General features: G+C 35.9%; 1 protein-coding gene across 5 annotated transcripts in view; it reads right to left on the bottom strand.

Moving 5' to 3' along the window:
- PPFIA2 (PTPRF interacting protein alpha 2) overlaps positions 1 to 16,232 on the bottom strand; it is a 321,181-nt gene that overhangs the window by 300,215 nt on the left and 4,734 nt on the right. For all 5 annotated transcript variants that reach the window (XR_009743619.1, XR_009743621.1, XR_009743620.1 and 2 more), the window contains exon 2: positions 8,925 to 9,175. Coding sequence is in view for 2 of the 5 variants with exons in the window: in XM_061454684.1 (XP_061310668.1) it covers positions 8,925 to 9,173 (249 nt within the window). In the remaining 3 variants the exon portion in view is untranslated. The remainder of the gene's footprint in view (positions 1 to 8,924; positions 9,176 to 16,232) is intronic.

The following is a 16,232-nucleotide window of genomic DNA, read 5'->3' as shown; positions in this document are numbered from 1 at the left end:
ATACATGGTAAAGAATGCAGTAGATCAACGATAATTTAAAAAGAAAGCATTATGTGATTCTAACCAGGGGAAAAAAACCCAAAACACTTATCTTAAAGGATATTACATAAAAATAAGGTTACTGCTCTACCTGTCCCTTAACTTCTATCCATAGAAGTTCAGAGTCCCAGAGATCCCTTAACTTCTATTCATAGAAGTTCAGAGTCCCAGAGATCATGTGAATTATAAACACTCAGCAGCACCAGCAAACCTGTTAAGAGTCATCAGGAAAACTCCACAGACTCCAGAGAAAGCTAAATTACGTGTACTTTAGAAAAAAATCATGTCCCTAACATAGTTTTATGGTTTTGAGCAAATACTTGTTAGTATAGGTAAATATTTGTCTCTCCATGATACATTTAAATTCTGTAACAAAATGTATCTACGTCTATAATTACCCTGTTAGAATTGTTATTTTTAATATCTGGTCTTTTGTATATGTTATCAATATGCTTACCTTAATATTAATATGCTGAGATAAACCTTAAACTAGCAGAAAAGTATCATTACAATTTAAGAAAATATTTATGTTTATATTTAGTGATCTAAACTGATTTTGGAAGTCACAAAGACTTGATCCTTGGACTGACTTTAGTGGGATCTGCATAGGTTCAGAACACTTGAAAATGAAGACATTTTTATTTAGAAGCCTGAACAACTGTTCTCTAAGACAGTGGAAATCTTCTAGAGATGGCAACAAGCACTCGACTGAGATTAAATTTTACACATGAATACTAAGTGCATCGCTGGGCTTCCAGCATAAAAAACTTGAAACTTCCACATCAGACACATGAGATAGGATCTGCATTTCACTTCTTGGAATTATTTTTAAATTATTCTGTGGAAATGTAAAAAGAAAAAAAAAAAGCTTTACTTTGAAATATAAAAAAAATTGATGGAGACCTTACAGAAGCCATTTGTACAAGACAAGGGTTTTAGTACTTAAAAAAAAAAAGTACTGATTGTTCACTCAAATACACAGGATTCTATTGGTACTCTATGTTCTTCAGCAAGCCAGAAAATAATAAAACGAGAAGAAAAGCCACCATTCCATCTTCATCACATGAACAAGAGCTATTTTAAGAACAATACTGTGGGTCAAACTATTCTTTCTAACTAAAAAGGAAATTCCTGAAATTGCTTAGCAAGTGTCTAATCTTATAAGAACAATATTTATTTTCAATTCTTTAAAAACACGCTTTTTTTTTTTTCTGGTGGGCTATTTTATTTTTGTAACTATGTCACTATACTTATTTGTACGTATGTTATTTTTTTGCATCTATGCACTACATGCACACACATTTAAACAGAAAATGCAACCTCAGAATAAGACCCTACTGACTTACTGTTGTCTTTCAATACCTTTCTTGTCCCTGGCAGTAAAACATTCATTGCCCATCAGTATTGGAAGAAACTGCAAGGCTATCAATAAAATTCTCTAATCACAATCCTATTAAAGCTTAATATTGATCAAATTACATAAAGTGGTTCAATAAAACAAGGTCATTACATTTCCCTCTTTGGATTTTTCCCTTCTATCGTGCCTCCAGTAATCATTTCTAAATAAATGGTCTCTTATTAGAAGAAATAAAAACGTAATGATTACTAGTATATCTCTATCACTGCTTTTATTACTGAATCCTTGTAGCTAACAATTAAGAGTTTAGCTAAAATCTATGGGGTACTAAGGATATAACAAATTCTTTTTAGCGTTGCAGTCTCACACCCCAAACAATCCTACTATCTATATCCAGAAAGAACAGATTTTCAAATATTGCTAATACTAATATTTATTGGGGGGGGGGGGGGAAGGCAACATCTTGAAGAATTTATACTTAATTAGGACTATGTGCTTAGATCTCCACCACTGAGATTCACTGGAGTCACAATACACTCAAAGTTGCTGGAAATAAAAGCAAAAAGGCAGAAATAAATTCAGAAAATTGAGCCGTTTCCATGCTATCTTCCTTACCAAGATCTTCCTTATCAAGACCAAAAGTAAAGTTTGACTTTAGTACTACCTGTTGTAAGGTTTCATAGCAAAGATACTTTCAATAAAACTCTAAAGAGGCTAATATAGAAACAGGCAATTCAATTGTTCTATTGTACATGTACTATTAGAAGGTCTTTCATGAAATTGTAAATTTGCATGAAACATTTATCGAAATGAAAAGTTATACATGTGTTTGCTAGCTACCATTAACAGGGTTGTCTATTATTGCTATGGAATTTCTGAGAGAATGCCATCTCAGATAGACTAGATGACCTTTAACAGTCCCTTCAAACCCAAACTATTCTATGATTCTATGAAACATATGTATTAATATGTATTATGCATTTATATAAAGTATATATAAATAAATATGTATTTCAGAAACACTCTCCTCCTAGGTGTGGATAACTAGCCCTGCTTTGCAGGGGGTTTGGACCCCTTGAGTTCTAACTGTCTCTCTCAGTATAAATTATTCTATGATCTCTACCAACGAATAGCATATTTAGACTGCTGTAGTTATTAAAGGTCATTTTAAATTCAGGGCTTTTATACCCATGTAGGGAAGAATTCACTTCCTACAAGTTTAGCTGTCTAAAAGTTAACCATCCAAGTTAGGCATTAATGCTTTTTCTCTAGTCATGAGAAAAAAAAAAACAAACTCAGATCATTTCCAGGTTCACACTACCCATCTTACAAAATTAACTGCCCTTTCTGAAGGACTTAATTTTCCCATTTTCTTATAGAGAGATTCTATGTGATTAAGACTGAATGCTTAACTTTTAGACAGCTTTATTAGTCAGAATAAATTGACTATAAAAGACATAGCATAGGTGCAGATTCTGATCATCAGAACATGAAAAGAATTATAGCCATGAAAAAAAAACAAAACAAACCAAATCAAAACCCCAAAACATAAGTAACATTAACAATAACATAAATGCTCAGTGAAACTGGAACTTAAACCTTCTTTATAAAAACCCAGCAACTGCTCAGGAAAGGAGTTTAAAACACATGGAAGATTTTGTAAATAAAGAATTAGGTATTCTATCAGCATAAGTACAGCAATGTCAGTGATGGTATGACCTTTCCATCATCTATGAATTTTCTCTAAAAAAAAGAATTTGTATTCAAAGATGGAACAAAATCAATGTATTACTGTAAATATCAAAGTATTAGTCAATGAATGTAAGTCATGATCTACCATTTTCACCTGGAATAATATTTCACCTATGAAGTCTGCTTTCAAATTGTGATTATCAACAGGCCTTTCAGCCTTGCAACAGCATTTCTCAAAGCTCTGTTAGGCTCTGAAGCGTAAAAACTCCTTAGCAACATTTAAAATTTAAATATGCTGATTTTGTGAAATAAAAAACTTCCAAAAAAATCGTTGTAGTATCATTGACTTTAAAGTTTTGATTCAAAGGACTTTAAAAGAATTTAGTATTTTTATTAAATTATATAAACATTTGCATTAAAAATCATACCATTGTATTTGAAAACTTAATTTGGAATTTATTTCCTCAGAATCATCCACAGTATAATTTTATTATTATTTCAGATTCAAACTGAAAGTAACTCACTCATCTGAGTGAAAAGTTCTTACACATTTTCATCAGTCCTTTAATAATGAGCCCAGTAATGTCTAGATAAATTCCCAGTGCAGGACAGGAAAAAGAGACTGACAGACTGACAGTTATCAGAGAAATTGTCCTTACTGACAATCAGCAGGATTCATTTCAGCATCTGAAAGTCTTTTAATGTGCTCATAAAGTTGTTCTACTTTATCATCATGCACAGCCACAGGACTGGGCCACATTGTTATCCCTGTTTCTGGTAATATAATATTCAATAAGCAATGGGCACAGACTGAGACACAAGAGGTTCCTCCTGAACACTGGGAAACACTTTTTACTGTAAGGGTGACTTAGCACTGGCACAGGTTGGCCAGGGCAGTTGTAGAGTCTACCTTCAGAGATACTCAAAAACCATCTGCACACAGTCCTAGGCAGGACACAGCAGCCTTCTTCCCGGCCCTGCTGGAGCAGAAGAGTTGGATAAAGTGACCTTTCCAACCTCAACAATTCTGGGATCATGTAAATATTAGATTAATTTCTAAGTAAATCACTGAGCAAGTGCATTATTCATGAACAAAATACAAGTATTTGACTACAGAGTGATGACCTATAAGTATCTTCATATAAATAATAGCTCAGCATCTTCCATACCTTGAAACTTATTTTTTAAAGACTAAATGAAACAATAAAACAAGCACAACACACGCCTAGTCCAGCATTTTTATCAGAGCATACTTATTGCAACTGTTATGACTCTTGTATGCATCCTTGTAAGTATGTATTCTTGTAAGTAAAACTCTTGCAAGTATTCATGGAACTTGTATGATTCTTATGACTCAATGTAAGTCTTACAATAGCAGGAACTGTATTTCTCCCATGTTTGTTTACAAGGCAACTAACATAGGTGACACTTTCTAGACTATTTAGCTTAGAGAAGACTATGACGAAATATGCTTGAGAAAGTTGTAATTGAAAATTTTACTCTTTCTGCCACTCAACACAGGAGTTAGTTTCTAAGCCTTTTAGTAGAGCACATTTTAAGCTACAGTAAAAGATCTAATTTTATTCCAACAAAATACAAACATACTGTATTTAAATCCTATGCTTCCCCATTAGAGTTATATTGTATTTAGCAATTTTTTTATTTTTTTTATTTTTTCTGGTCTCAAGAGTCATGACCTAAATATAATAAATGCTTTTTGTAAGCGTACATGCAGCACAGACTTAAGTACATTTTCCTTAGAGGCTTCCACTGTCAACAGGCAGCTTTAGAAAGAATAAACAAGACCACTTCTGAACTAGATTCTTAGTATCAGAAGACTTATTTTGCACAGAATGCTTTTCAACTGTACTATCACATAACTCTAACAGTTCTAGTAAAAGTATTCAGACTCATGTTTCATTCTTTGTGTGAGTGATCCCACACAAAGTAGAATGTCTCCACAGTAAATTCTGAAATAAAGAACAGGAAGGGGTGTTCTGGGTCAAATTCAGAGGTTAACCAAAGGTACTATGATATATAAATGTCTTTCACAACAGCTTGATCTTGAAAACATTTTGGGGGTTTTCACCCTGTCTAAGAAAGATGGATTCTGAATGCCATTCCTTGATAATTCAAGACCTTCTGATGAATGATAATATCTTTACTCATGGTACCCTATATTCATTTTTTCTTCCATCAACATTATTTTTGGCTTAAACTCTTTCTTCCTTCTTTACATAGTCACTCCATCTTCCTGCTTCTCCAAGAAAACTTCTGAAATAATGCATATTCCCCCTCAACTCAGTTTTTCCCAGAAGTAAGAAAACTCCAGTTAGTCTTTTCACACAGAAGGTGTTATTGCCTCTTTGCTCTAGCAGTGTTTTCCTGAATCTCTTCCAATTTAAGGTTGGTCTAAATCATTACTGAACAAAAACCCAGGCAGAAAGGCTCAAACCAGCCTTTGGTTTAACTGCATTCTCCTCTACTTCTCATAGAAATCTCTCATGTAATACATTTCAGAATGATATTCATCTTTTTTACACCCACCTCCCATCGGCTGTCCGCAACTGCTGTATAACATGTACTTTCCCTGTCTCCTACTGCTACCTAAAAAGTCAGAACATAAATTTTTGTTAACTGCTAGATATAGAGCCCTCATCTTTGTACCATGCAACATCATCCCATATCTGTTACTCATTCTTATGTGCTATCATACTCATTCCCTTAGGTGACTGTTCAACTCAATTTCGTGTCATCAAAAATTTCTACTGGCATGCTCTCCAAACACATTCTTAACCAGCAACTACTACTATTACTAGCCTCTTCCATCCTTTCAATCTCTTCTGTAACTGAATTTTTTTCCTCTGTTTTATTATTTACCTTACTAATTATTTTACTTTTTCTTACTTCATACTGAGCAGTAATTTAAATGGGGAAACTTTGAAAGAGATCTATTTTAGGGATATCATAGTTCAGTTTCATAGTCTAGAAATTCTGGTACCAAAGTGTGATGTTAAGTTATTCTGTATAAAGATAATTTTGGCACACCCTTGTAATATTTTAAAGTTAAGTTTCTGACTTATTATTAGTTTTTAATTTAAAAAGAGTTTGAAACTCTTCTCTATTATTACATTTATTCTAACTGGTCTGTAATTACCTGCTCACTTTTTCCCTCCTTCTTTAAACATAGCTGGCCAGTTAAACGCAGATGTTCATAAGGTTAAGACTACTAATCTAATGGAAATAAAAATTACTTCAATGATAGCAATTAGCAAGACACCTGCATTTCTGTAACCTGAATTTTAAAGAAATAGTTAACAATACATTGTTCTGTTGCAGTATAGGTCAGTACAAAACTTTAGAACCATCTACAGTTAGTCAATCTTTGATTTTGCTCCAACATTAACAGCTATGGCTTTAGCAGCATTAACTAACATCTCAAGCTTCATATTTAATGTTATTAATTATTTCCTATTTCCAATCAGACAAGCTTTTTCTATGGCTTACTCATTGCCCCAGTTTTCAAGCAAGGTTCTTTTTGTTAAGATTCTATTTATGCAAAATGTAATGACTTTTCCAGACCATATTTTTAACTGGTTAAGACAATCAACAAAACCAGAGTTCTAACAAAAATGCTTTGGAATGTAACTGTATCAATATATATTTTCTAGACGGAAAGCATCATGTAAATAGTAAGAAATAACCTAACTTTAAAAACCACTAAAGAAAACAAGTGCTAAAAAATATTTTAGATAAAGCAAGACTTATAAGATGTAACATTATAACTAAATAATAATTATCATATAGTCATCATATCTTTATGTATTCTTCTATTAAATCAAATGAACACAGAGTTCTTCCTCTCTCCACAATAAAAGCACTGGGCAGCATATTGTCATGGGGTCATAGCAGCATATGTCAGGCTGCTAGCAATGCAAGCTTGTCATTCATAAAATTATAAACAGAAAAAAATTTATAAAAGTACTATTTAGAGTATTTCAAGTCCATAAAGGAAGCTAAATAGTACAGCAGTCATAAGGAAGTTATTTTCTTGGAAGGCTGTATTACTAGAATGTTACAGGCTTACAGAAGCATTGAATTACTTACATGAAGATCTAGACAACCTAATTGATGAGAAAAAAGATCTGGTTCTGCTTTAAAGTGTAAGCAGTATGTCAGACAGTTTCTCATGTGAAACACACATCTCCATTTAGATACATAATGAATACCATCTGAAATATGCATTCTTAATCGTATAAGGTAGTGCAAAGTGTTCACCTGACAAATCAATTACATTTAGGGGGTATTCGGCTACCATTCAAAAACACACAATACCAACATTTACTAGAAGAAAAAAAAAGATTAAAATAATATAATGATCCAGTTCCTTAGAATTTCCATTTCTTTTAGGCTCTGTATCACATTTATGATGAATATTATTTTCCTTAGCTAGTCTCCTGCATTTTAGCAGTTTTGCTTATGTGAGACACAGAAACATTAAGGGTTATACATCTGCTATAGGTCATCAGAAATACCTCACTACAGGCTGAGAGTGCCTCTGTACTAAGTGGCACACCCCATGAAGGTTCACAGATGCAGAACCTCCTCTCTTCTCCAGATTTCTAGCAATAAATCTTTGAATAAAGGATCTATGCTGTGTTTCATTTATTCTCTTACACTCTGAAAAGACACCAGTGGAATAGAAGCACAACTGCCCATAGATTAGAGAAAAACAAACAAAAAAAAAACAACCCTCAACAAACCCAAAACACCTTGATTCTACTGTATACCAAGATCACTGCTACTCCTTTCTGCTTTACCCAAGCCAAGTGTAGTCATTCTTATTGCTGGAGCTATTGCTGAAACTGGTAATTCTATTATTCAAATAATTAAAGTCTCTCCCTTTTTCAACCCTATCCCAAGATATTCCAGTAACCTACAGGGGTTAGTCCTTAAGCAACTGCTTCTGTTCCCTACTCCAGTGGGTGCCTTTTTCATCTTCTATCATTAAGAACTTGCTCACTCATTTGATTCATCCTTACCATCTCCTTATTCTAATCACACAACTGAATCTGTCTTCCTTTTTCTCTAACCACTGTCTTGACAGGTTTACAACTTTGCCAAGACAAGTATGCCCAGGCTCTCATGGCTACCATCAAATTCTTTAGTAAGTGGCAGTTCAGAGGCGCAAATAAATTAACATGGAGAAAAACTGTAGTTTCAGTGATGGTATATTTCAAACCTCTGGCAAGACTGAACTAAGATGTTTCTTTTTCATTCTAGTATCGTGAAAAGAATAATATTGATATAGAATAACAAAATATCATATTATGATTTTAACTTAAGTAATTAATTTTGCAGTTCCTAAAAAAGACCAAGGTAATTTTAGGTAATGACATTTATGTAATTATTTAAAAATTAATGAATACAAATATCAGTTGCTCACGTGGTTTTGTGTAGTACCTTATTTCACCTATATAAGCTACTTTTATTACCTGTTTGTTAGAAACACCCTCTTTTTTTTTTTCATTCCTAGCATTTGATTTTTAATTTAAATGGTCCTGCATCTGTTGTAAATGCTAGTGCAACAGCCAAAAGAACCAGTAGCTACAGGCTTTCATCTTGGTCTCCTTGAAGTCAGCAGCATTACTCCTACTCTGAAGAGAAGACAGGACCCAAAGAGGTCAAACCAGGTATTATTAAATCAATAGGAGTTCTGCAGCCAACCTCGATGGGAGCAGAATTTGGGCTTTAAGGAATAAATACTGATTACGATTGAAGGAGCATTAAGTAGAAAACTGGTGAACCAAAACCAAAATCTTTATAAACTACATACCTGAGGCAGTGCTGAATTAAGCTGTCGCTGGAGAGAATCTCTGTCGTAGATGACATCCTGTAGGCGTTGCTGTGCAAGTGACAAGCTTTCCTGTGTCTCCCGAAGAGTATCAAGGAGACGGTCCCTTTCATCCAGCATGTTCACCATCAGCTGCTCAAAGTGAGAATCCGAGTCCGAGCCGCTGCTTTGGGACCCCCGTTGACTCATCGGGGTGTCCTCATTTATCGTTGGCATCACTTCACACATCATTTCTTTAAAAAAAAAACACAAATCAAGGGAAAGTTCTTCAGCAGAAAAACATTTGAAGGGATTTGATAAGAGGAATTAACTCTGTCACATGGACACAGCAGATTATTGCATTGTTTCCTCTTTCAACTTTGTGCTTTCCATGTTAATCAGATGGTCGATAGACAGGGATTAAATACACTGACTAAGTCAACAGAGCAAAGACTTTGAATGTGCTTCCTAAGCGGAGAGAAGAATGACTGGAAGGAGACGGAGGGTAGCGGAATATTTTAAACTAATAGTTTTGCAAATAATGCTCTCTTAAAATGACAGAAAAGACTTCCTCTGCATTTTAGTCTCCTTTATCATTGATTTTCTCCCCTTTCTTAATGTCATTGTTGAATTGTTGATATTGATGCCAGCAGCTGCCATTAATTGCCAGATTTTTTTCTGCTCTAGGCATTTCTACAGTACAGCTTAGGCTAACCATTGATCCAGTATCATGCTGCCTTAACAATGCCAGGTTAATCTATTTTTCTGTGTAGTTATTCCCACCCTTGGGGGAAATTATTCTCCAGTGAGCTTGTTCAGCAAGAGGTCAAATACTGAAAAATCACACCTAATTACCATCCCTGAATTACCAGAGTCAGAATCACTGTTGTTTCTTTCCTAAAACCAGTCCTAAGCAGAGCAAGTACCACCTAGTCCCATTCTTCAATTATAAAGCTGCTTATTTAAATCTCAAACCCTAGTTCACACCTGGGGAGAAACTTATGCTATGAGATACTGGGTCCAGCAAATGGGAGAAAGCAAAACAAAACAAAACAAAAACCCAAGAAAAAAAACAAAACAAAACACCCAAAACAAAAAAAAAAAACCAAACAAAAAACCCAAAACAAAAACAAACAAAAAAAAAACAACAAACAACAAAGCAAAAACAAATCCAAAGATAGGAGAGGTCTCAAAGCTCAGATTAAAAAAAAAAAAAGATTGTGTAATAATAGATGACATCTACCCAATGACAGTCATCCAAAGAGTTAGAAATAGTTTTTCTAGTTTGACTGAAGAAGTACATGAGACATAACTGTAAGTTTAAATTAACCTTAAGTTATATTAACCTTAAGTTTAAATTAACTTAAGAATTAGTTTCTGGATATTCTGTTATTTTAGTAACTATTGGAAGACTTTTATCTCAACAAGTGGGATCAAAGTAAAATATTTTACTTAGAAGTTTGCTGTGAACTTTCTGGACATGATCTTTGTCTACAAGACACGTGGTTGACACGTTTTCACTGTTAAATGTGTCATCATGTAACATTCTCACCATTTTAGTCTCACTACTATGATGGATTAGCTCTACATTTTCTTAAATCTGATCTGCTTTCCAAAGTAGGAAAATGGAACTTGTGAATGTGGCATTTATGAAAAATGGAAGATCTAGCTGTTACAGAATGTCACTGAAAGACAGGCCATACACCAGGGAACAAAAGACCTAAGACACTTGTTAATTCATTAAAACCAACTCCTCCTATTATCACTAAGCCACAAGCAACCCTTGTGCTAACACTGCTTGCTGCTTAGATTTACCTTGATCATATTCTGCATGTTCATGCATCCTTAATTTTCACTTTTTTGGCAAATGTGATAACTAGCAAAGCTATCAAAACTACCAAACACTGGTATTTCAGCATGAATTATCAGCTACTACTGCATAACCTTCACAGGTAATAGCTTAGTTTCTGAGGTTTTAGATAGGTCTTGATCCTGCTTTTAAAATGTCTGGACTGGATGAAAAATAAAAGTTGTTTGCAGCTATTACCCATTTAGTAATTAATTAGGTGCAAGAGAGAAACAGTTAATAGCTTAAAGTGATAGATACTGGTAAGTCCACACGTCTCTAATATATTTAGGTCAGGTATATTTACTCAGGATTATCTGATTCAATGCTGCATATCTCCATTACTCATGAGGTTCAAAACTTTCTGTTCCACTAACTTTTGCCTCTTCTAAACTACAGGCCTCACTAGGAAGCACCATAATGTCCTTTCATATTGAGATGTTAACACATCAGCACCTCCATCGCCAAAAAAACCTTCAAGTTGAAAAATATCTGTGCCATTACCAACTGACCTTCGTGGTAGCTACCACTTCCTCTTTGGAGTATAGACACTGTGTACTGTGAGGCACCACAGATAGGGACAGTGACTAAACTCTGCAGCTGGACCAACAGAATAGTTTGAATAAATGAGTACCCACCATCCTATACTTCAATTTCCTATAGAAGCAGAAGAGCTTTTGGGAAGTTCCTGCTGATGTAACGACTTTGTCCACTGTCCACACATGCCATGATATGTGGGACTACCAGCAGGGACGAGCCACTGTCTTGCCTCCACAAACCTCTCACAGTGTTGTGGGAACATATTTCACTCAGCAAACAGCCATCACCCTGTGGAGCATCTCCACCCAGGTCTTATGGCTAACCAGTTTGGGATGGTCAAGGCAACAGAAAGCAAAGGGACAACTAAAACATCCAAGGCCATCTGTCACTAGCCCAGTTCAATCATAACTTTTCCATATGCAGCAGGTGGCCAGAGACCAAGGTGGCCATTCTTCAAGACCAAAGGAAACAATTCAGATTGTCATTGAACCCTTCCTGCCTCATAATCATCAACATCTCATGGAGTACACTTCCTGCTCCAGGGGATTCTCATTGATGAACCTCCATCACTCAAGAAATTACCTCCAATGTCCTGCACAGCAAATCACATGGTCTGAATGGCACAGCATACACTGTGACTGCTCACAGGCAGCAGCAGAGTGAGTGGTGCAATTTTTCACACATGCTGGTATGTGTGTATGAACAGGCAGGGCAACCTCTGTGTGAACAGCTGTTGCTATGTCAACTCTTTGTATTTAAACTAGAAAGAAAATCTCCTCCTATAGCCATTATGGAGATGCAGGAAATCATATATATGTAAGTGGCTGTAGGGCAGCAATGGAATCCATGGGTTGAATGCTCATGGCACTGTTGCCACACCTTCTTCCTCTCAGCTGCTGCATTCTGGGAGGGCAGTGGACCACGCAGTGTGGTTACCTTGGAAGACTGGGCTGCATTACCATGACATGACACAAGTAATAAACTTCTGCTATCAGTAAGATCATGGAGGGCAGGGAAAGTGGGTGGAGTTCCAGATGTAGGCAGTTTCTACTGGAAGTTTTCTCCCATAGCTCACAGCCCCAGGAGAACCTTTATAAGATACAGGAGCTCTTGCAGTCAGACTGGTGATGTACACTGCCTTCAAGCAATTTGGAGATCATTGCCATTTTTCAGTTGGAACCATATACGTCCTCTCCCTTTCCCCACCCTCAGCTTGGAGACAAATACAGAAAAGCAGTATGCTAACCTGGGCCAGATCAGAAATGCTGGTAGGTCACACCAGAAAGGGCTGTGCTGACACTTGCAACAATGAGGAGCAGGTGAAAAGAGAATCCTGAGCCATGTCCTCACATGCATATTTTGTGGGAGACAACAAGGCCCCCAGAACAACCTTGAAGGGAACTCAGCTTCTCAGGGTATTCCTGGGTCATCAATTCAGAAGACAACGAAATTTCAAGCAACTGCAGGTATACTGTGGGGCTCCCAAAGAAAGATTTCTTACAGGTCTTTGTGAAAGACATATATGCCATGCTCTTCCAATTTACTGATACTGGGAAATAAAGGGTTAACATTGTGCCTGCTTGCTTAAGCAGTCGCTGTGCTTGGTGAAGCAGAACCATAGGAGTCAAAGTTGATAGAATGGTGAAGCAGAATTGTAGGAGTTACAGCTGCTAGGCAGAATTGTAGTAGGTAAGATTCATAGCTTAATATTTAAGACATTCTTGTTCAAATAGTATCTTTAGAAAGAAAAGGAACAAAAGATAGCCAGAGTAACAGAATTTACAAACCTGACAAGTTTCTGCTTTAAGATACATAAAACCGGCTGGTACCTAAACTGAGGTTTGGACAGGAGCCGAAACCCTATTGAGTCTGCGTGAAAGCAAGAGGTTACTCACGGTGATGAAGAGGAACTACAGGCCTTCATCCTCACGACCCCCTAACAACCACCACCAGGAGGCACTGCGCAGGCACACCAATGGGATGAATGCCAGAAAACTAATTATAATACTAGATGGGAATAGGTTTTGCATATGTATTAGGTGTGAAGCAATCTCATGTTTAGGTAATCATTATATGTATTATAAACGAACTGAGTGGCAAAGGGGGTGTCACATGCATTTGGAGGAGAAATCCCCATGCGCCTCAGCGCTGAGTAAAGCATACCTACTTTACAACTCCAATGAGCTGTGGAGTCAATCCGTGTATCATTACTATGATTTGTGTCTTCTTGCCCTTAGAAAAGCATTCTTTTACATGTTTCTCCCTTTTTAAAAAACAAACAAACAAACAAACAAAAACACCAAACAACAACAAGAAAACAAACAAAAAAAAAAAAAAACAAACAAAAAACAACCACACCACTTTATCTGGCATTTATTAGTCATGCCGGCCAGCAGATGGGATGCCTTCAGTGTCCCAAGGCTGCCACCATTTAACACTATTCCCAAGAAATGCTGGCCTTCTTCCAGCATATGTTCAAGAATAGAGCCATTTCCCCAGGACCTTATTGCACCCTTTATCAGTTTTCTGCTTGATAGCAGAAAGGAATCAAAATACTGAGAATATTTAAGAAACTTAGAAGGACGAAGAAAAAAAAAAAAAAGGAGAAAATGGAGGTTATTTCAGAAGGGCTGCAACAAAAGCAAAGGCAGGTAAAACAGAGCATGGACTTCAAACCAACAAAAATAGACAAAAAGTATCATCAAACAGCCCAATCACAATTTAGTAGTTGAAGACATGCAGCTGAGGACAAATAGGAGGGCACATTTGCATTTGGATCTTTCTATAGGAAGCGAATCATGTCAGGGAGTTATAAGAGTTCTTGAAGTTTCCAGAGGCTTCTGGTGGCGTGTGCAGGTATTAGACAATCCTTGGTTAACCACATGATGATGTGGTTCACGCACAGGGTCAGGCCATTACAGTTAAGCTTCCAGTTTAACTGTAGCTGTAAGGAACTTAAGTTTGAACACACCAACAGCACCTAGAGAACTAAGCACAATGCAGATCGAAAGACCTGAAGAATCTTCATTAAAACATAAAATAGAGATAGTATTGCTATGACATTTGGGTCTGACTGCTAATGTGGTCATACCATGAGTAATTTTAGTCTTAAATTTCCAATGAGGAAAGAAAGCATTCTAATTTTTCTATGTAAGTCTGAATTTTAAGCCTCACTTTGATGATTAAAACCCACCAAAACTCTGGCAATTTTTACTCTGGTTTCATAATATAATCAACTGCAAAATTTCATGCACCGAAATGTGAAGGAATCTTGCCCTACTAATAGCGGATCATAAATCTGTGTTAAGCTAAAATGTACTTAATACAGGAAGGATTTCAACCATTAGATACTGAAAGTGATCTCTCTGGTAAAATAACCAGAATAAGTCATTCCTTCTGTGAAAAATGCCTTTTTCAATTGTATTTAGGGGAAATGCAGCCACATGCAATGCTGCAGTTCTCAAAGGTTCAGGATAAGGCTACTGGCAAGCCCACTTCTATTACATTTTAGACCCACAATGGCACACGCGTTTTTGTGGCTGATCTGTGAGCTTACAGAACTTTTGATACATCTCAGATATGTTTCACTATATATGCATGAATCAATTTTCATACAGAGAGATCAGATTCATCCTGAACTTACTGGATATACATATATATATATATATATAGTTCAGGAATAACAGAACCATGCATATGTATCAGGTATTTGTCTCAGATACAGAGTTCTTATTCATTCATGTAGGCATCAGTTCTACTCAGAACTCACCAGGATAACTAATGGGCCATCTTTAAACTTCCTCCTTGTTCTCCATTCTTACCACTTCAATGGCTCGGCTTACAGGACTTGATTTTCTGAACTGTAACTTTTGGATAGACCAAATACAGTCATAAACTGACATCCGAATATTCCATGTTTCCTAATTCTGTATATCAGCCAATAGGTTTGAGATCCTGCTCCCCTGTCATACAACTGATCACTATATATAACTATGTAACCAGAGACAGCCCCAAAAGATCAAACATCAGGAGGAAGTTTCCTGGCCCTCTTCTCTTCTGAATTGGTTTTATACAGTGAATTAGGTTGTTAGTTCCTCATTCAACTCCATGTGCACACTGAATTTCAGATGTAAAAATATGTCTGTGCATACATTTTAATCTCTCCATTTGGTCTGCACATACCAGCTCCTATGTTTTTTGTTATCCCAGGGCAGTATTCCTTTCACTAATCAGCGTCTTCCTATCAAGTGCTACAAGGCAATTACAGTTATGTAGCTTTGATGAATCCTATTAGTGAAAAATAACTCAGAGCAGACAGTAAAGGAAGAACAAGTGAAGACAAAGGTGTATGAATCATCAGAATCCCTCCTCTGAAGTTTACAACAAAAAGCTTGAATTGTATTGCCACAAATCTATATTGCAAAATTACTTCTCTTGTAATTTTCAGATAATGTGACAAAATATAAAGGAAATTGGAGTATATAAATACCTGCCTTACACTTCAGAAATTTACACTGATTGCTAAAACTTTATTTTCCAAACCTGCACTGAGTAGCCTGATCTTATTTTGCAGTTGGCCCAGCATTGGGCAATCGGTTGGTACAGATGACCTCCAAAGGTCCCTTCTACACGGAATAATTTCATGTGTCTGGAGAAAGCTTTAAGTTTAAAGAATTCACTCATTTACCATGGAGATTCTGAAATTTAATATCTATTTAAATAAAGCTGGAGAGAAATTTGGAATTAAAAAAAAAAAAAATTGTGGTTCATTTCATTGTGTACATAAATAAGGAAATAAATGAACGACAACAACAAAACAAAAAAAGCAAAAAATAACAAAAAAGAAAAACAACAAACACACACAAAAAAAAGTAAAAAGAAAAAAAAAAGAAAAACTTTATTTTAGTAGAATGGCCTATCTTTAC

Source organism: Pezoporus flaviventris, unplaced genomic scaffold (assembly GCF_033815535.1).
Source record: "Pezoporus flaviventris isolate CSIRO_AGI_PZ_B2104156 unplaced genomic scaffold, CSIRO_AGI_Pfla_v1 ptg000016l, whole genome shotgun sequence".
NCBI lineage: Eukaryota > Metazoa > Chordata > Aves > Psittaciformes > Psittacidae > Pezoporus > Pezoporus flaviventris.
Note: the sequence above shows the minus strand (reverse complement) of the source record. Positions and strands in the feature narration are given on the sequence as shown.